Genomic DNA, 19808 nt, shown 5'->3' on the forward strand with positions numbered 1-19808 from the left:
TGACAGAATGAGAAGTTAGGTGCACCCGTGTGTATGAAGCATGTGTTAATTATCAGTGAGTCTTTACAGTGCAGAAATTCAAAACCACCTCCCTATTGTCTTGCTGTGTAGTTTTGAATTGTAATAGACGTAAGTAAATTGAGCTCTAAGATAAAGCCTCTCTCAGACCTCTGAAACTGGGCCAGAGAAAATGTGTGCAAAAGTGCAGCTAAATCTGCAGGGATTTCTGTCTAAATTCATTGGGAAAGTAAGGGAATTTTGCCTTCCCCACACTGCTAACCTATTTACTTTCATGCTAAAAATAGACTGTAATGTAGGACACTCTTAGGGAGAGCTAAGAAGAAACAGACTGGAAGGAAGAGTCTTATTTGTACAAATCGTCAGGATTGTGCCAGGAAACCACTGTTTGTCTTCCCTAGCAGTCTTTTCTGGGTGCCACCGTGTAGAAAATTCTCCTTCATTCTAGCCCCATGCCTGGGGTGGTAGCACTGCATGGGGAAGACTGGCTCTGGAGGGGCCTTGAGGTTCCCACTTGGTGATCTCCAGAAGAAACAATGAGCCAGATTTTTGCCTTTGAAATACACACATGTAATTCCCATTCAGATCCAAAGGATTTACACATATATCCATTTCGACCATTATACTTTGGGGAAGAAAACTGGGATTCTTCCAGTGGTCCTGAAAAGGAGCATGATCAGCCCACCAAATGCAGTGTTGTCTGTGGGATCGAATAGTCACATCAGCTGAGCCCAAAAAACCTGTCTGTCAGCAGCACTAATTTTATTTTTGAGAAGTTACCGTTATTACCTGTTAAATACTGGCATGTGTTTAGTTTTATGCCCTGGCATTGGGGGTTGCGTCTAATATCTGTTATTTTAATTCTTGCGCTTTTTCTTAGCCTTAAGAGGACGACAGACATGATGTTTGGAGGAAAGCAAGTGGTGGTCTGTGGCTATGGAGAGGTAAAATTTCAGTATTTCATCACACAGAATTTGCTTTGTGTGTTGCATCGAGTAGTTGCTTTATATAAAATTAGGGCTTCTCTTCACGTAGCTTGATCCTAGGGTGCTTTGGATCTCCATGGCTTCTCTCTTCATCTGCAGTTATCTTAAAACCTGCTTCTAAAAGTAATGGGCCCAATTAGACAAAAATGAAGGGTTTTTCCCCTGCTACAATTTCTCTGCATTTTTCTTTTCTTGTACCAATAGATTTTTAAAAGTAACATAGAAATTTGATGCTGTGAACAGAGGGGAAGGGGGTTGCTGTGGCATCGCACACTGAAATACAGTCAAGAAAGATCAATTAATCCATCTTAATGTTGACCTGCCAATGAGCTTTCTCCTCTGATCTGGAGGGATCATCTCTGTAGATGAAAGTGGAGGGTTCAGTCTCCGTACTCCGCCCCCCTCCTTCAGCTGGGGCTGCTAACATGGGGGCTAGTTAGTAGCAGTTATAGTGGGGTGTGTTCTGATCTGGACTGAGAACCCCCAAATCATTTCACATGAGTCAAACATCAGGCAGTTCGACTGTGATCTAAAAGTTGAGTGCACTTGATGATCCCATGTTCCAATACGCCCGTGGAATGATTGCACAATCAAACACATTCGGGGAATTCTTGGCCAGTCAGCCATGCCCTGGAATTCCCCTCTCAGGTTTACTGAGTGTGTCAAGGGTAAAGTTAGTTAACGCTGAGAAATTAAAACACTGATATTGAGCTATACAAATAGATGAAAGGTTGTAAGAACCCCTTAGGTCTGGCCTACACTTAAAACTTAGGTCAACATAGCCACAGAGCTTGGAGTATGAAAAATCCACACCCTGAGTATTGTAATTATGTTAACCTAACCCCTGGTGTAGACACAACTAGGTGTATGAAAGAATGCATCCATCAACCCAGTTACCATCATTCATGGAGGTGCAGTTCCCCCAACAATGGAGAAACCTTTTTTGTCACTGTAGTCTGCATCTACGCCATGGGGTCACAGCAGCAGAGCTGTGGCCACATAGTGATGCCACTGTAACGTCAGTTGTATAGACATGACCTTGGACTTCGCCAACGTGAGAAGTTTGGTGTCTTTTTAATGCACTGTCTTGCTGCTTTCTGGGGATGGGAGGTATGAAGAAAAGGAACTGTGTGGTACTGGAGTGGAATTTTTCAAACATCTGGTTATGTTGTTACTAAAATTGGGGCCTGATCCAGATCCCTCACGTTCCTGAAGGTAAACTGAATCCAGGATTGTAATACTATATAGTCTCTAGTGCCAGCCACCAAGTTTGGGGCAGATCCAGCCTCATCTAAAGTTGGGTTGAATTTGGCTCTGGGGTTTTGCTTTGGGTCCTATCTCTGGCAACACTTCAGCAAAGTAGCTCCTGTTAGTTATACTCCATATTTCAAGGAACTTCCCCTACCCTCCCCCTGTGTGTGAAGTTCATCACACAGCTTACAGCAGCAGGGTGTGGCTTGGCTGAACACAGAGACGGGGAGATTTTCACCTTCATGTCGGGAGCAGACTGTGCTGACTGTAATGTACTGTGCAGTGTGTGCTATTGGCATCTCTCTCTGCAGGTTGGAAAGGGCTGCTGCGCTGCTTTGAAGGCTATGGGCTCCATAGTGTATGTGACAGAGATCGATCCAATATGTGCCCTGCAAGCCTGGTAAGGGGCAGTGGGGAGTCTGGTTCCTTCCACAGGTCTTACTCAGTTAGAGTAAGACTGAGGCCAAGGTCCTGTCTGTGTCAATCACTCTCTGGAGTAGTGCTGCAAATGACTTTGCCTCGCTCCACAGGTTCAGGGTGATCCATCGCTCACAGCTGCTATCAGTAATGGGTCACTTTCCTCAAGAACAGCCTGCTAATCTGTATCTACTGATAAGCCAGCTCAACTGTTAGAGATAGCAGACGGTTTAAGGGGCAGTTGAAGGTTTAGTGACTGTGAGACTGCCAGAGTGTTATGGATTGTAGTGATATTAGAATTTAACTCTAAATATCATATTTTCTCGCAGTTTGTGTTCAGTGGGGGAGTCCACTGAAGGAACATGTCAGTTTCTCAGATCATCCAGTTACAGAGCATACATTCCAGATCCTGGTGCTGTAACTGGGACTGAAAGCATAAAGCTATCCCCTCATGGGCGGGTGTTGCAATGATCTCTGGCCTCATTTTCTCCAAATGAAACCTGGCTTATTGTGGAGATACCACTTACGCTTAAGAACTGCAGCAAAAATGGGTTGGAAAGGTAAGGTAGTCATTTTGCAAAGTACCAGGAGCTTCAGGGCCTTGTTAAACACACCAGCTTCTTTCCTTCTAAATCTAACTTCCAAAGTGCAGTTATGGTCAGAAAACTAGGTAATCGGCTTTGCTTACTCAGCAGAGCTGATCTGTGCTTCTTTGTTCCTATCTGCTTAGTAACATGCACAAACCTGCAAGAGACAGTCCAGCTGTAAGGGAGTGAGCTGGTGACCTTTCTGCTTATGCATCAATTTATTGTTAATTTGGTTGCTTCATACCAACAGTATACACAGCACGGTACAAGTCACAAAGATAGACAGCCCTTTACCCTGTAAAAGAGCCATAGAGAGGATGGGGGACACAGAGAAACCCAGAGGAGGAAACACCTTGTGTTTGTGTTTTATTGTAATTATGATCATACACCTCATGGACATCATAGAAGTGATATCGCAGGAGGGATTTTAATTAGGGGGATCACTTTGCAAACTGAGATTGGGTGGTCACCATGGGAAAAAATCTAAACCCAGATGTTTCAAGCCAGAGCGCCTAGAGTTACATTCATAAATCCATATTTAGGATCCTAAAGACATATGGCCTTGTTTTCAGATATGCTGACACCCGCAATTCCCACTGACGTCAGTAGGAGCTGTTTAGGCCACTAATTGTGGTGCCTAAATTTGGAGTTAGGCAGCCAGATATGAAAAGGTTGACCTAATTTCTGTATTATTTGTAGAGATGGATTTTCAGCTCCCAGGTGCAGTTTGCAGGGTTGACCACTAGAAGTGCCATCTTCCAATATACTTGAGACTCTTTTGTTTGGAATGATTTATAGATAACATGGAACCCGACAGTGTCACTGTCCCCATAACAACCCCATTTAAGGTCCTCTAGCCAGCACTGTTCTTGGTGCTACTACGAATCCATCAGTGTGCTGCATCAGGGATTCCCAATCCCTGGCCCCAGAGGGTTAATATTGGTAGCTGAGACTTACATTGGGGTGTTTGAGTCTGGTATATTTCAGCCAATCCTCAGATTCTATACATTTTTCTCTGTCCTCTCAGCATGGATGGATTCCGCCTTGTGAAACTCAATGAGGTTATCAGACAAGTTGACATTGTCATCACCTGTACAGGTACGTATGTCCCAGGGCAGTGGGAGTAGCTGTAAGGTGAAGTATACTAGATAGGCTGCCCAAACCCCTCCCATTGGAGTGGGGCAGTGATAGGATAAAAATAATGGGCACTGATAGGATACTTGTAAAGTTGCTAACTCCCAGCAGCCAGTAATAATTTTCCAAGCAAGGAGGCACTTTCACATTAGTGGCTGGTCACAGACCCGTACGCTGTCATTGGCTGCTGGAGCTTTGGCTCTGCCCATGACAGTCCAGGAACACACTTAATCTGTCACCTTTAGCTTGCTTAGCTTGGGGAACAGCAGCCAATGGAGCTATGAAAAACAGCCAGAGCACAGCTACCTGCAGCCAGTCAATACTGCAGAAGGCTGTTGAGTCCGCTTCAGGCTCTACCCACAACCAAGAGCTGTGTATGTCCAGTATGGTGAACACCTTAGCTCACATGAGGTGACAAACAGCTAAGGTACATGAGACTTTGACCTGCTTGTTTCTAGACCTTCACAAAGTTGGTGTTCTCTAAGCGCCTGAGAGTTCAGACGCTTATTAGAGCAAGAAGCTCGTGCATCTGCAAAATTGGGCTAGACATTTTGTGAGAGCAGGCTCACTGCCATCCTCTTCTCTGAGAGTTTCCTGGCACTTCCTCATTGCAGAAATATTGTGAGGACACTCAAACTATTTTAGTCCTTCTGGACTCTGACTTGGAACAGGAAGTGCCATGGTTCAGCAGAACAGAATATAGTGTGTGCAGGCACTGGACGGGGAGCTAATTTAAACCCCAGTTTAATTTGAGCTTGGGGTGGAAGTTCCTTGGGGAGCAGGATTTTTTAGTCTATTTTATCTGAATAGGTTCATGCTTACCTCTCATTTGCTGGCCAAAGAGCCAGGTTCATACTTCACTGTGTGTGTGTATGTAATAAATTTAGTTTTCATTCTAGTTTTTTGAAAATTCATGAAAAAAATGAATGCCCAAAACTTCTCATCAAGTAAAACCCAGTTGGTTGGAGTGGGCTGTACTGGTGAACTTACTGTAGCTATGTCAGCATTCATATGTATTACCATATATTTCTGGGTTTAAAGGTAACAAGAACGTAGTGACAAGAGAACATCTAGACAGAATGAAGAACAGTTGTATTGTGTGCAACATGGGACATTCCAACACTGAAATTGATGTGGTAAGAACTGAGCTGTTTTCTGGTGTATGTCCCCGGAGGGAGTTTCTTACATTCATTTCACTGGTTCTCCTCATACTCAATAGCGTTGAAAGCTTCTGAGATCAGTCAGTCATTGGGAGTGGTGCCAGACCTCATGCTACTAGTTCTGACTGGCTGGCCTGAGAGGGTTGCATAATAAGCTAGACCTCCACCCCTACCAACCATTTTGTGCTGCCAAAAATATCTTCGTAACTTCAGTGATGACCTGAAAGGATTCAAAAGAGCTGAGCCCACACGAGTTTAGCTTCAGAAATAAAACCTGGAAGAGTATAATGGCCCTTTTTCCTCCTTCCCAGTAGCGAGCTCATTACAGCAGCACTCCTCTTGCTACGAGTCTGTCTGCTTTCACATTAGTAAATCATTAAGGGTCTTGTTGAGACTTATAAGTCGGTTTAAAATTGCATCAGCGTGGGATTCAGCACGCTGCTTATAACCCAGGTGCAAATTATGCAAATTACTGTACAGAACTTTAAATCTGCTCATCTGTGTTTGGAGGTAAGCACAAAAATAGGACTGTCTCTTTCTTGCGATGCCAGTCCAGAAGACGTTTGTTGCTGTAAGCAGTCCCATAGGAGAGAGACTTGTTTTGCCCAGAGACATGTGGTTACAGTTGTCTTTTCTCTGCTGCCAGCCACCGTGTTGCTGGAAAGAAAGCAACAAGAGGGCCTAGAGGAGTGTAAATCAGTTTTCATCCTGCTTTGTAGCTAGCTTTGCAATCAGAAGAATTCAGACTGCAGCTGTTGTTAGAGCTCTGGCCTACAATAAATTAATAAGTGACCCATATAACATATGAGACAAAGATCAGGCCTGGAGTAATCTATAACCCCAGGACAGTGTCAGTGGATGATATGTGTTACTTCTAGCTGCTATTTTCTGATATTTTTGCCAGTGCTTGAACTGTTTAAATGCTATATTTCAGGCGAGCTTACGTACGCCTGAGCTGACCTGGGAGAGGGTGAGATCTCAGGTAGACCATGTCATCTGGCCAGATGGGAAGAGGATAGTGCTGCTGGCAGAGGTAAGTAACACGTGTGTCAGGGACTGTGACCCTAGTGGGCTGCCTAGGGTTGAGTGGGCCATGGAACTCAAGAACCTCTAGAGATTGCTGCATACGCCCAAGCAGCTCACCGATGTCTCTTTGGGTAGAAGGTTTAGTTAGCTCCCAAAGCCCTGCTGTGTCTGTCCCTCTGGCGTGTTGTATGGTCCGAACAGCTCCAGTGTTTCCCGCTCTGCCTGTGGCCCACAGCAGCCCACCTACTGGTATTGCATCAGATTTCATTCTTCTGAAATCGTTTGAGTGAGCTTTTAGCCGTCACTGATGGCTCAGCCACAGAGATTCAGTTGAGGGCTGCTGGGACAATGAGCTACATATGTGTGGTTTCCCTAGGCTACAACCTACTGTTAAGGAAGTTGCCAAAGGCCACAAGCTGCTGTCAGATATTTCCTGTGGCTTTCACAAAGGAACAGGTGGCTGCATTCCCATGCATGTCTTTCTCTCTCCCTAACGCTGTTCCCCTGGGTTGTGATCTCATCAGCTCTCACCAGCCAAACGGGGCCTGGCTAGTCAGTATTATTATTTACTCAGATGGGAAAGCTCCAGCGGCACCATGGGGGTGTTGGTGATTGACCGGGTGGCACTCTCCTGGGGACTGAGCCAGTGTCCCAGCACAGGGTTGGGAAGATGCTGCGCTTCTGACGGTGTGGGCTGTTAGCTAATTCCATGGCCCTTTTCACACAAGTACAGGGCTTGGCCCCAGTATCGAAAGTCCCATTTGAATTTGCTACTTCCTATGCCCCTAGAGCCCCCTGCAGGTTCCACTGGGAACAAATTCCTCACTTCTGTCGAGTGTTCCTATGTGCTCTTAAAGGACTGCTGCGCTCCACCCCAGCGGGGCTGCATTTCATTGATGGTTTGAAGTAATTTCTATATCCTTCTTCTGGGATCCTCCAGGCTGAAAGGTACCATGTGAATTAAGGAGCTTATTTATTTTATTTCTCAGGGCCGTCTGTTGAACCTGAGCTGTTCCACTGTCCCCACCTTTGTATTGTCCATCACCGCAACCACTCAGGTGAGCAGCATTTGGGTTGAGCAAGAGGTGTATCTTGCGCCATGGTACATGCGAGTTACTGAGCCAGATGTGTTGTTTTATTCCCAGGCTCTGGCTTTGATAGAGCTCTACAATGCCCCTGAAGGGCGCTACAAACAGGACGTCTACCTGCTGCCTAAGAAAATGGGTAAGGGCATACCCAGCCCCTGGCCTTAGCTTTACCTGAGGTGGAACAGAGTGGGGGCTCTCCATGGCTTTTAGAGATCTGGCTTCATCTCTCACATTCTGATGGGTTTTGTGTCTTAGATTTTTCCCCTAAATTGGGGTGAGGGTTGTCTGGTGGTGAGAGCAGGAACGGGAGGCAGCCAGAAGAGTTCTGTTCTTGGCTCGGCTGCTGTGATTTTGGCAAGTTGCTCTAACTATCTTCTATGAAATGATATCTCACTTCCCTTCCTCACAGGGGTATCGGTTAGAAAACAGGGTGAGGTTATGGGTTGACTATGATAGTGAGTCAGACCTAATTAATTCACATTGATTGTAGTGAAGAAGCTACTCAGTTTCAGGGTAGGATTCAGTCGCCCTAAGAGTCTCTTCCATTTTCCAAATCTAGCCACGTCTTCATTCTTTATGGCAGCGATCCTACAGCTTACACAATTAGCCAAACATCTGGAAATCCCAGAGCAGTTCCCCATCATGAGTTGGGTCTCCTGACACCAGAACTTACCTTGTTTTGATATGAACATATCTGAAAGGTGTTTAAACCCTGCTTGAGGGTGGTGCAAGAATAAGATAAATCACAATAGGAAAACCCGTGTGTGGATTACTAGGAGGCTTGAAGGGTAACAAGGGGTAACGTGCTTTTCATTTTATAGCCCCTCCCATCTGAGATTCCAAGAACAATACAAGTGTGAAATAGGCTGCCTCGCCCCTGTGAAGTAGGGAAACATTATCTCTGTTTTACACATGGGGAAACCAAGGCAGCAAGGCAAATGACTTGCTTAAAGACACTTAGTGATTCAATGCCAGACCCCAGGAGTCCAGCCTCCTGTTCCCCTGCTGTAGCCAGTGGACACGCTCTGTGATCTGTAAGGGTTTGCAGCAGCTATTTTTTCACTCTTTTCCTTCAGCTGAGCGAAGGGAGTGTAGTTCTTTTCTGTGTTTAGCAGAATCACATTTTTCTCAGGGATAATGAGTTGTATTCAGCTTGGAGGTCGTTTGTATTGATGTCAAGATCTGTAGAAATGACACAGCCCTTCTCCCTGTAAAGGTGAACAGCAATGCTCTGCTTTAAACAAAAATTAAAAAAAACTTTCTTCTTTCACTTCCCTGTCCAAGCCACCAGCGTCAGGTTCCAGAGTTTCTCCTGCAATGCTTGGTGCACCCATTAACGTTGACTCAGGTAGATAAATGAAAAAAGAAACACTTAAAAACTCCTTTCTTACTTTTCATAGACTCTCGGACTGGAAGGACCTCGAGAAATCATTGAGTCCAGTCCCCTGAACTCATGGCAGAACCATATACTGTCTAGACCATCCCTGATAGACATTTCTCTAACCTGCTCTTAAATATCTCCAGAGATGGAGATTCCGCAACCTCCCTAGGCAATTATCCCAGTGTTTAACCACCCTGAAAGTTAGGAACTTTTTCCTAATGTCCAACCTAAACCTCCCTTGCTGCAGTTTAAGCCCATTTCTTCTTGTTCTATTCTTAGAGGCTAAGGTGAACAAGTTTTCTCCCTCCTCCTTATGACACCCTTTTAGATACCTGAAAACTGCTATCATGTCCCCTCTCAGTCTTCTCTTTTCCAAACTAAACAAACCCAGTTCTTTCAGCCTTCCTTCCTAGGTCGTGTTCTCAAGACCTTTAATCATTCTTGTTGCTCTTCTCTGGACCCTCTCCAATTTCTCCACATCTTTCTTGAAATGTGGTGCCCAGAACTGGAGACAATACTCCAGTTGAGGCCTAACCAGCGCAGAGTAGAGCGGAAGAATGACTTCTCGTGTCTCGCTCACAACACACCTGTTAATGCATCCCAGAATCATGTTTGCTTTTTTTGCAACAGCATCACACTGTTGATTCATATTTAGTTTGTGGTCCACTATAACCCCTAGATCCCTTTCTGCCTTACTCCTTCCTAGACAGTCTCTTTGTTTGCATGTGATATGTTAATGCCTAAGAGGCCAGACCCTGCACTTCTTACAGGGCCAAAACCCCCCTGGAGGTCAGGATGGGCCACATGGAGTTTGTACAGTAACTCCCCTCTTAACGTCCTCTCGCGTAACGTTGTTTCGATCTTATGCCACTGCTCCATTACAGAACATGCTGGTTTAAAGTTGTGCAATGCTCCACTATAACGCTGTTTGGCAGCCTGCTTTGTCCACAGCTGGCAGCCCCCCTATCAGCTCTCCTACGCCGCCCCCCCCCGAACCTCCTGCCCGCCAGTGGACCCTGCAGATCAGCGCCTTCCCCCTCCTCCCCCTGCCTCCTGCCCGCAGCAATCAGCTGGTTTGCAGCGTTCAGGAGGCAGGCGGGAGGGGGGAGGAGCGAGGAGTCAGCGCGCAGGCTCCGCGTCCCTCCCAAACACCGCAAACCAGCTGATTGCCGTGGGCAGAGGGGAGAGAGGGGAGAAGCGAGGACGCGGCATGCGGAGTAAACAGGGAGGAGGTGTGAGGGAGAAGAGGCAGGTTAAGAGTGGGAGCTTGGGGGAAGGGGTGGCGTGGGCGGGACGAGGGTTGAGCCCCCCCGACCCTGGTGCCTGCACAGTAGGGGAAGCTGCGCAATGTGCTTCTCCTAGTCTACAGCACCTTCAGCGTCCTTGCCTGCCTTAGTGTCTGCAGTGCCAGTGAGCTGTGCCTCTGTGAGGTAAGGCGGGGCGCCTCCCATTGCTTCATACTCAGCAGGGATGTTCCCACTGCTTCATACTCCGCAATGATGATTGTAGAATTAAATTGTTTCTTTTAAATTGTTTAAAATGTATACCTGTTTTAAATTGCATGTTTAAAATTGTTTAAAATGTAGATAATGCCTTTTGTCTGGCAAAAAAAAAGTTTCCCTGGAACCTAACTCCCCCTGTTTACATTAATTCTTATGGGAAAATTGGATTCGCTTAACATGGTTTCACTGAAAGTTGCATTTTTCAGGAATATAACTACGACGTTAAGTGAGGGGTTACTGTAAGCCTGGGGTTAGTGGGACTCGCGTTAACTGACATATGTCAGGGAACCCTGGGCTTGAGCATCTACACTGCATTTTAACTCTAGGTAAAGGATTTTCTGACACGTGCTCAAACCTAGGGCTCTGGTGTCCACGCTGCAGTGCACAGACCTTAGTCAAAGTAACCCTTTCCCCAAGTGCATCGCACCCTAACCCCGTGTCGACACTCTGGCCCTACAAACGTGTTGCATTGTGGGAAAACTCTACTGCCCACCCTGTTTCCTAACTGATATTGCTGTTGATGGGACTCCAGTGCCCACGCGAGTACATAAACTGCATAATTAGCTCTTTAGTGCCTGTCTTGGTAGAATCACTGCAGTTGGAGAAGGCTTTATACTGAACTGACATCTAATCTGAGAATTGGGCTCACCCCTCTAGGCTGAGTTACATTGGCAGGAAAATACCCATGTGCAGCTGAGGATAATCAGGACATGAATCTCCAGGGCCATCAAAGTATTAAAATGAAATACTGCAATTCTTAATTTTTAAAATGGAATGTTCAATGAAAGTGGTTTTGGTTGGTTGGTTTTTTAATTTATTTTTGTCTGTTTTGAAGTTTGACATAAAATGTAGGTTTCAAGAACAAAAACACACATAACCCAGCCTGGCTGCTGCCCACTGCGGAGCAGTGAAGTGCGTCCCCAGGGCTTGGGGTGCGGAGTGCTCCAGAATCCCCTTAGGATCCTTTATCCCTGCCCCCACCGCACCCTGGGAGGCTCCCACTCACCTCCCTCACAGTGCACACTGCCCAGGCACCTCTTCACACTTAGCCCCCAGGAGGGCAGGGGGGCCCCGGAGCAAGGGACAGAGAGCGGAGCAGGACCAAGCAGCTACCCTGCAGGGAGCAGGAGCAGCTGAGGTCCTTTTCCCTCGGCCATGCTGAGACGTGGGCTCTGCAACTGTCCTTCCCTGCAGGGCAGACGCTTAGTTCCCGCTCCACTTTCTGGCTCTTGCTCCTGGGCATCCCTGCCCTCCTGGGGGCTGGATGTGCAGGGTGCCCAGCCAGCATGCCCCAAAATCTAGCTGTGCTCTTGTGACCAGGAAGCAGCTCTCTTTGCAAAAAGCTTTTTCTGATCTGTCTCCATTGAAAAGCCTGCAGGCTGTCTGGTAGTGTGCTTGCAGACGGTTTTCAGCAGACAGTGGATTAATGCTGACCTGAGGTAGTGTGTTGTCCATGTGCAAGAGAGGGCAATAGACTGCACCGCAGATTGTTGGCATAGAGAGGACTAAGGAAGTTGCCCCAAGGAACTCTGGGATACATTCAGAAGACTTCTGGGATCAAAGTCAAGCTAGGGCTATGTGGACACAGGAAAGCAATAGGGCTCAGACCCTCCAGCCCTGGAGAGTTCTGGGACCCTAGCTTCGAGCCTTAGGTTAACATAATTGGTGTGTGGACTCAAGGAGGGCTAGGCTTAAGCCTGAGCTTACATTGCTGTGTAGACAGACCCATAGTCTGTTGCAAGTTGTTACGTAAAATGCAAAAGCCCTTTCAGGGCTTTATGCATTAGAGCTCTTTCAGCGAGGGGGGGACCCAAGGGATTTGCTGCGTTCAAGCTAATTTCCCAGGGCTTGAATCTGTTTCAGATGAGTATGTGGCAAGTCTTCATCTCCCAACGTTCGATGCACATCTGACAGAACTAACGGATGAACAAGCAAAATACCTGGGACTGAATAAAAACGGGCCTTTCAAACCAAACTACTACAGGTGCTGGTTTTAAACATCTTCTCTCTTTCTCTCTCTAATGTAACATACGCACACGCATAGGTATGTGTGGGAATCAGCTCAGTCCTAAAGATATGAGCAAGAAGAATCACTGTGATTAAGCGTCTAATTCCACAGGTACCCTGAGAAGGGTTCATGGAGTCCTGGTAATTGCCCATTGCCCCAGTACATCAAAACATGATATCAAATGGTGGAGGTACAGAATGAAGGACATCAGACAATGCATGTTCAGCTCTGACATCCAGAACACTTTGTGTGAAATGAGGCAGCCTATGTACCTGGCAGAAGCTGTCATCCTAAAGTGGCTAATCTCAAAGTAACACCATCCAGCCAACTCAAATGACAAATTATTTTTAAAATCTGAGAAGCACAAACTGGTTCAAAGCAGTGTTTCTGCTAGCGTCCCTCAGGGAGCATTTCTAATGGCAAGGGTCTTGGTGCAGTACAGACTTTAGTACTGGAACCTCATCTATTGCCCTGTGTGCTAAATTGCCATACTTATATGTATAGCTCTCATTTGTGCCTTTGCAAACGTACCTCAGGATGTTTGAACTGGTGTTTCTGTCGGCCTTGGACTGTAATCACTTGGGGCAAGGACTGTCTTTCTCAGAGTCTGTATGGGTTGACAGTGCTCAGGAACAAATAAAAGCTGCATTATGATACCTTAGAGCATCTCTCTTCCAGGTCAAACTATTGAGAAATCTTCTCATTCATTTATTGCTCCTGTTTACAGGTGGGATGAGAATAGGTTTGCACCATCACAGATCAGTTTGAGCTTGCGGATGGGGCTGTGCCAGAATACACTCCTTTGTCTTATGGACCCCAAAGTTTAACTATAATGTACAATACGTAGCACTTCAGTGTTGATATGAGCTTTGAACCCCACAGCCCCAAAACACTTAAAGAATTATCTTCGGAGTTAAAGGTGGGAAAGACTCGCAAAACGCCAGTTAGTCTTCTTTCTCAGTCTGCGATACGTTCCTGTCCAATGTCGCAAGCTATGGGACTTCGACCGTTTCTAGATCTTAACCATTTTCTGCTGTTCAGTCTAAATTTCCCTTGACTCAGTTCCATGTATTATTGATTTGTTTAGCACCAACAACGTGCTGGGTAGTGTACAGGACACAGACAGTCTCTGCCTCAAAGTGCTTATGGTAGACCTGCATATAGAGAAGTTAGGGGATGTTTGGGATAACACACAAAAGACAAGGGAAGAAATTTTCAAAAACTTCTAAGTCCCATATTCTGCAGTGACTTAAGCATTTAGATCCAGAGTTTATAGCCAGAAGGGACCATTAGATCATCTAATAGGACCTCCTGCGTGACCCAGGCCATTAAATTTCACCCCATGATGCCTGTATTGAGCCCAGTAACATGTTTGACTAAAGCACATCTTCCAGAAAGATAGCCAGGCTTGATGTGAAGACATTGAGAGAGAGAGAATCCACCACTTCCCTTGGTACTTCGTTCCAGTGGTTAGTAACTGTCACTTAAAACTTTGTGCGTTATTTTCTACTTGAATTTGTCTGACTTTAGCTTCCAGTCATTGGTTCTTGTTGCCTTTCTCCGCTAGATCAAAGAGCCCTTTCGGACCTGGTATTTTCTCCCCATAAATGTATTCAAACACTGCAATCAAAGTCACCTCTCAGTCTTCTGTTTGATAAACTAACAGACTGAGCTCTTTCGGTCTCTCACTGGAAGGCATTTTCTCCAGCTCTGAAATTATTTTTGTTCTTTTCAGCATTCTTTCCAATTTTAAACCATTCATTCTTAAAGCTTTTCAGTCAGGTCATTAAAAGTCAATGGGACTTAGGTGCTTTTGAAAATTCTACCAGAGGTCTAGGATGTTGGGGCAAAGTTGAAGGCCTTGTGGGTGTCTAAATTTGATGGGATGTTTAAGGGAAGAAGAGGTTATACCCTCCTAAACAGTCTCCTTCCTCCTTTGCATTTATACCCACTAAATCATTACACTCTGTCTGATCCTGGCAGTGATCAATGTACAGTTTTATACACCACCACTAACTGAGAACATTATGTCTCATCTTTTTCCAGGTATTAAGTTTCTGCAGCTGTAACCAGAAGAAGTTAAGGAACATGAATCCAAGCCTTTTCTCAGCTATTGTACAGGATGAAATAGTACAAGCTTCTTAAATCAGAGCTGGACTTGCTCACGTAGTAGACAGTGTGTTAGGTTATTTATTTATTAAACTAGAGTACTGTACGTGCGGCCCCTGCCAATGGTGTTTTTTACTGCCGGGGGACTGTGAAACAGCGGATTTTTGTTTTTTGGGGGGGCGGGAAGCAAGGGGAGGAAAGAAGAATCTGGCTGAATTATTTTGTTGCAAAGTATCTGTTAGCTTCAAGTAATCCATTATCGCTGTATGTCTATTCTAATATACAGGGGATGGAGGACAATGCATGAGGCAAGATTTGGGATCAGACTTCAAGCTTGCACATTACGTTAGTACCTTAATGTCTAGGAACTTAATTTCAAGGTTGCACATTTCCTTTGTACCTTAATATTTCTTACCTGGAAGCAGTTTCTGGGCCAGTCCCCAGAACTGTCTGTCAGTTTTCAGGGTAGGATACTGTTATTTTGTTTCCATGCCATTTTAAAATGAAACTGGCACAAGCCTGTTTGCTCTAGACATTGCTGACGAGACTGGTGCTATCTTAGTAGTGAAGCACTATATCTTGCCAGCAGCCACTGGGGAAAACTCTCTACTCTGATTATTGTGTAAGGACAGGCTTTGGCAACAAGCCAAAATGAACTTTGCCTTAGCACTGTGGGAAGCTGTAACCAAGAGTCCAGTTTATAGCATCAGCTGGGGACACCCCGCAGCCTGAGTTAGGAGCCCGGGAGGCAGAGATGCATCCACTCTAAAGCAATCGGTGATGAACGCTGCAGGTTTCACACCGGTGGACTAAGACCCAATTACACACCATTCTTCAGCAACTTTGCAGTATTTTTCTGCAGCTTTTGATGAGTGCCAACGTTTTACAATTCAACCAAAGCTATATTTCTCATGGAGCAGTTGTGTGCCATCTTGTGCTCACGCGTGTGGAACAGCCTTGCGACTTTGCCGACAAATGCTGCTTACATTTCAAGGTAGCTCTTCGAGATGACACTCAGAAGCTTCTTGTTCACACTGCTGCAGAATGAAGCAGTAAAACAGATCAGTTCTGAGGACCGTTCTTGACACAGTCCTTCTCCAGCTGGTATTTCAGTCCTCTCTTTAAGTGACTTCTATGTATAAAAGCATCTGTTTCTGGGCAATGTTTCCCAGACTCCCAGTGCCGGAGCTGTTCGAGTCTTATTTTCCAATATTCATTTGTTCAGTGAATGAATTCTAGGGAATCTTATTTGGATTTACAAGTGCCAGTAATTATCCCAAGTAACTAGCGTAGAGTATGCTCTGTGCTGAGATCTAGATGTTGTAAGTAGAGTTCAGAATCACTGTCACATTAGTATCTTGTCAAGTCTTGCTGTGTTAGTCAGAACTGTTGGAAGATAAACATGCCTGGTACTTGTTTTAGCCCAAGATGTCCTGTCTGGATGCTGCATACAACACAGCCATGCGTGTCAAAGTAATTTTTAAGGTTGCCATATCTCCCCAGAGTCATTGACGACATGTTTCTTTTTTAAAATTCAAGGTACTTCAAGTGATACTTACCAGACTTCCACCTGAGGCATTGACCTATCAACCTAGGCTTTTATGTACCATGCTCATCACTCTGGTATCTGAGCACCTGATCAAGTGAAGATCCTTGTTTTGCCCTCTCTGAGTCCTTGGCCATTATGAATGAGAGAGGTGTCTTTGTGGCATTGTGTACTCACATGCAAAAGACAGAAATTGTGGTCTACAGGCAAGTCACAGAATCAACAAAATTAGACATGAAGACCACATCCTGGGTCACCTTGTCCGATGTCACAGTTGTTTCTTACAGCAAGTTTTTTAATATGCTGTTTAGTCCAATTTTCAACCTCCAAAGGGCTGGAGCCCGAGGTAGAAAGTTGTAGATAAGCTGTTGGAAGTTTTATGAGGCTGCATCTGAGGGAGGCATCATAGAATGATCCCCAGTCACGTATCAATTGATCTTCAACTCTTGGTAGATTTTATTCAGGTCCTGAGATTTTCCAGAAGAGACCACTGAATTATTGTTAAGACGCAAATTGAGTGTATTACTTTTATTACTTACATTGTTTGAGTAACTTTATTCTGCAGCTATCCAGCTTTATCCTGGAGTCACATTGGTTGTTTGTAGACGCGTGGGGTGAAGTCCAGGCCCATGGAACTCAATGGCAGAGCTCCCCTTTGACTTCAGAAGGGCCAGGATTTCACTCGTAGGTCGCACTTTCTAGGTGGGGTCTGTTTCTGGGCAAAAGCCCCAGGAATGTATCCACCCTCGCTCCAAGATCTCGGCATCCATGGACTGCACAAATGGCCAAGCATAAAGGGGAAGCAGTTTCTTAGAGAGAGGCTTTTCTCTCCTGTGTACTAAACCAATCACAGAACCATTTCCCAGCAGCCAGGAGTTGGGGGATGGGCAACACTTGTCTTTGATTTAATCGGGAACGTTATTTTGTCCTCCTCCCTAGGATCTCTTGTGGTATAAGTGTCCACGTATGATGAGTAGGTACATGCATCCAACACGTCAATCTGCTCTTGATCTCACGTGGTTATGTCTGGCATGTGAAACTGCTTGTTAGACAAGTGCTTGGCATCAGCCCTGGCTGTACTCTGTGAGCCTGCATTTCACCTCTGTGACCTGAGTTCAGTCATCTAGGGAGCAGAACTGTATTCGTGAAGTTGCTGTACACTTACTGGGAGTTCCCAGGCTAACACCGCGATGCTGGTTTGAAATCTGATAGTGAAGTGTAGCCTTCAGTAAGGGTATCTTAGGACAGGTGTCTTTGGGAGAGTTTTTCCCATACATGCTCCTATCAATGAGCTGGAACAGAATGGGTGCAAATGTTCCCAGGTGACGAACACACGGAAGTTCCTTCTCTCTTTATTCCCTAGAGACAGTTGAGTCAAGATGTGTGCACTTTTTACAGAGTGGGCTCTGCAGACGTGAGGAGGCATGGCTGGAAATGCCCCTTGCAGACTGAGAGACAATCATTGCTTAGCATGACCTGGCCTCGTCGCTTGCTGTCTGGGGCAGGGACTAGGAGACCAGAGCACCCCAAAGTGTGGCCCAGGGCCACTCTTTCCCTTCAGGTAGAGGTGCAGCCTCAGAGACTGCAGGCTCCTGCATGCATTTCTGCTCAGATCAAGGTGGAGCACTGCAAGCTGGGGGGTGCAGTCCCTGTGCTTTACGGAAATGGAGCATTGTAATCCGTTCCAAGTGGCCAGTGCTCTTGGGCATTGTTCGGGCACCCCCTAGTTTAATATGTGGAAACAGTTCCTAGTTTTCCCCGAGAGCTGACGAGACTGTCAGCAGCACACTGGCCTTCCAGACTAGCACAGTGGCGCTACCAGCCTTCTCTTCTCTCTTATTTTGTGGGGAAGGCGACCACATTAACCTGTGTCTGTTTTCTGGAGTGAAGCCACTTAGGAAATGCCGCTGTGGGTCACATGTTGATCCAGGCACCCTTTGGAAAAATGAGGTCAGAAATCCAGCTGAATCTGCCCCAGGACAAAAACCATTCCATCAGGTGACCCGGCGGTGCATCTCAGAAGGCTCGCTTACCTATTCCAAGTCTGTCACTAGTGTAGCGTGTGGTGGTGCTGTCCTCATCAGTGAATTTGTTTGTGCTGATTTTAAGCTCATTTTATCTTCAGTGTAGCTATGAGAAAAAGAAAAAATCATTCTAAATGGCTTTTTTACCCCTCTGATCTTTTACAGATTTTCTCCATGTTGCTATGCCTTTTTGTAAGCTTTTTTGCTTGCTTGGCTTTTCCTACTCAATCTGGAATCATACTCCGTGATCATCTCTAAATTAAGTGTAACGGGTTTTTTTAAATGTAACAGTTTTTTTTAAATATTAGAAAAAGGAAATAGGCGACACCAGCAAAATCTTATAAGGAAAATAATTCTGTTCTGAACTTTAGAAACCAGGAAAAGAAGCCCAATCATCTGTCATAATTCTACAGTAAGGAAGTAAAAACTAAGACTATAACATTTTCAAAAGGATGTTTTAAATATTAATGTCTGAGTGATTGTATTAGATCAGCAATAAAGACTCTGTAATCTCAAAACACAAATAAAATGTTGCAAAATTCACTTGGCCTCTGGAGTGTGTTCATGTGGCAGGCCCTGGTAATGGTTGGAAACAGGATGGTATGTTACAGAGAAGGTTACTAACCTCTCAGCTTTTGTGACAACCAGGTACCAAAATGGGCCCGTCATCGTCTATTTGTCACACTACAAACTGCATGTCAGAGCAATACTAATAGTTTTAATGAGCGTGTTGGCCACTAATGTTCTCTTCTAGCCTGTGAGTATTTCCAGGGCCAATCAGTTTCTTAAGGTATTGTCCCAATCCACATATTCCCTAAATATAAACGGTCCGTTCACTGTTGCCTCTGCCAAGGGCTGAAGCCGTCCATTAGCCACATTTTGTATTGCCAGTACTAGTGGGTTTATAAAAACTTCAGCTGCTGGAAATGGCAGGTTCCCCACCCTGCTTAGCAGGATCAGGTTTCCAGTCATATTCTTCCTCCCAGTTTTTCATTGTCTCAGACACTTCTGCTCCTTCCAGCCCCATTCCTCTGCTCCAGTTGTTACCCAGCCAACTCCATCCTCTACCCAGCGTGTGGACTTTTCCCTCCAGACTGATTCTGACAGAGGATCTGCCTGGACTTGGCATCTATCTGTCTCCTTCCTTTCCTCCTGGAGTGCACTGGGTGTACCTATCCCATAATGCCATCTCTATTGTGTAGACAGCACCTTAGGTGTGCAGGGGGCTTTGCAAATGAAAACGACGGCTGCCTGCTCCAAGGAGCTTGCAATCTAAATTAGATACCCTTGTCTTCTCATAATCACAAACTGGTGTGGGGTAACAGCAGCCAGTCTGGAGCTATTCACAGAGTAAGGCCACGGTGATGGTTCATTGTTTTAAAGACTGTATTGGGGGATATTGTCCCGGGACTCTGGGGCAGTGAGTGCTCGGGTCACCTGCACGGGGAGAGCTGCAGAGAAGTGAATTAACCGTTTTTGTAGTACCCGTCTTGCTTTTTCTGGAGAATATTGTCGTTTAATAGGAAAACGGCACAATTCAAATCAGGGAAATCTTAGTGTTCTTGTAACTC

General features: G+C 45.5%; 2 protein-coding genes across 3 annotated transcripts in view; one reads left to right on the forward strand and one right to left on the reverse strand.

Annotated features, from left to right (window-relative positions):
- The window catches only part of AHCYL2 (adenosylhomocysteinase like 2), an 84228-nt gene extending 65448 nt beyond the window's left edge, over nucleotides 1–18780 (forward strand). For both annotated transcript variants that reach the window (XM_050936921.1, XM_050936922.1), the window contains exons 9-17: nucleotides 899–962; nucleotides 2567–2655; nucleotides 4287–4357; nucleotides 5435–5529; nucleotides 6488–6586; nucleotides 7569–7637; nucleotides 7725–7803; nucleotides 12414–12534; nucleotides 14605–18780. In XM_050936921.1, the coding sequence (XP_050792878.1) occupies nucleotides 899–962; nucleotides 2567–2655; nucleotides 4287–4357; nucleotides 5435–5529; nucleotides 6488–6586; nucleotides 7569–7637; nucleotides 7725–7803; nucleotides 12414–12534; nucleotides 14605–14611 (694 nt within the window). In that variant the 3' untranslated portion in view covers nucleotides 14612–18780. The remainder of the gene's footprint in view (nucleotides 1–898; nucleotides 963–2566; nucleotides 2656–4286; nucleotides 4358–5434; nucleotides 5530–6487; nucleotides 6587–7568; nucleotides 7638–7724; nucleotides 7804–12413; nucleotides 12535–14604) is intronic.
- Nucleotides 1–19808, reverse strand: part of LOC127043168 (troponin T, cardiac muscle-like) — a 255113-nt gene that overhangs the window by 111091 nt on the left and 124214 nt on the right. The window lies entirely within an intron of this gene.

This window comes from Gopherus flavomarginatus, chromosome 1, assembly GCF_025201925.1.
Source record: "Gopherus flavomarginatus isolate rGopFla2 chromosome 1, rGopFla2.mat.asm, whole genome shotgun sequence".
Taxonomy (NCBI): Eukaryota; Metazoa; Chordata; order Testudines; family Testudinidae; genus Gopherus; species Gopherus flavomarginatus.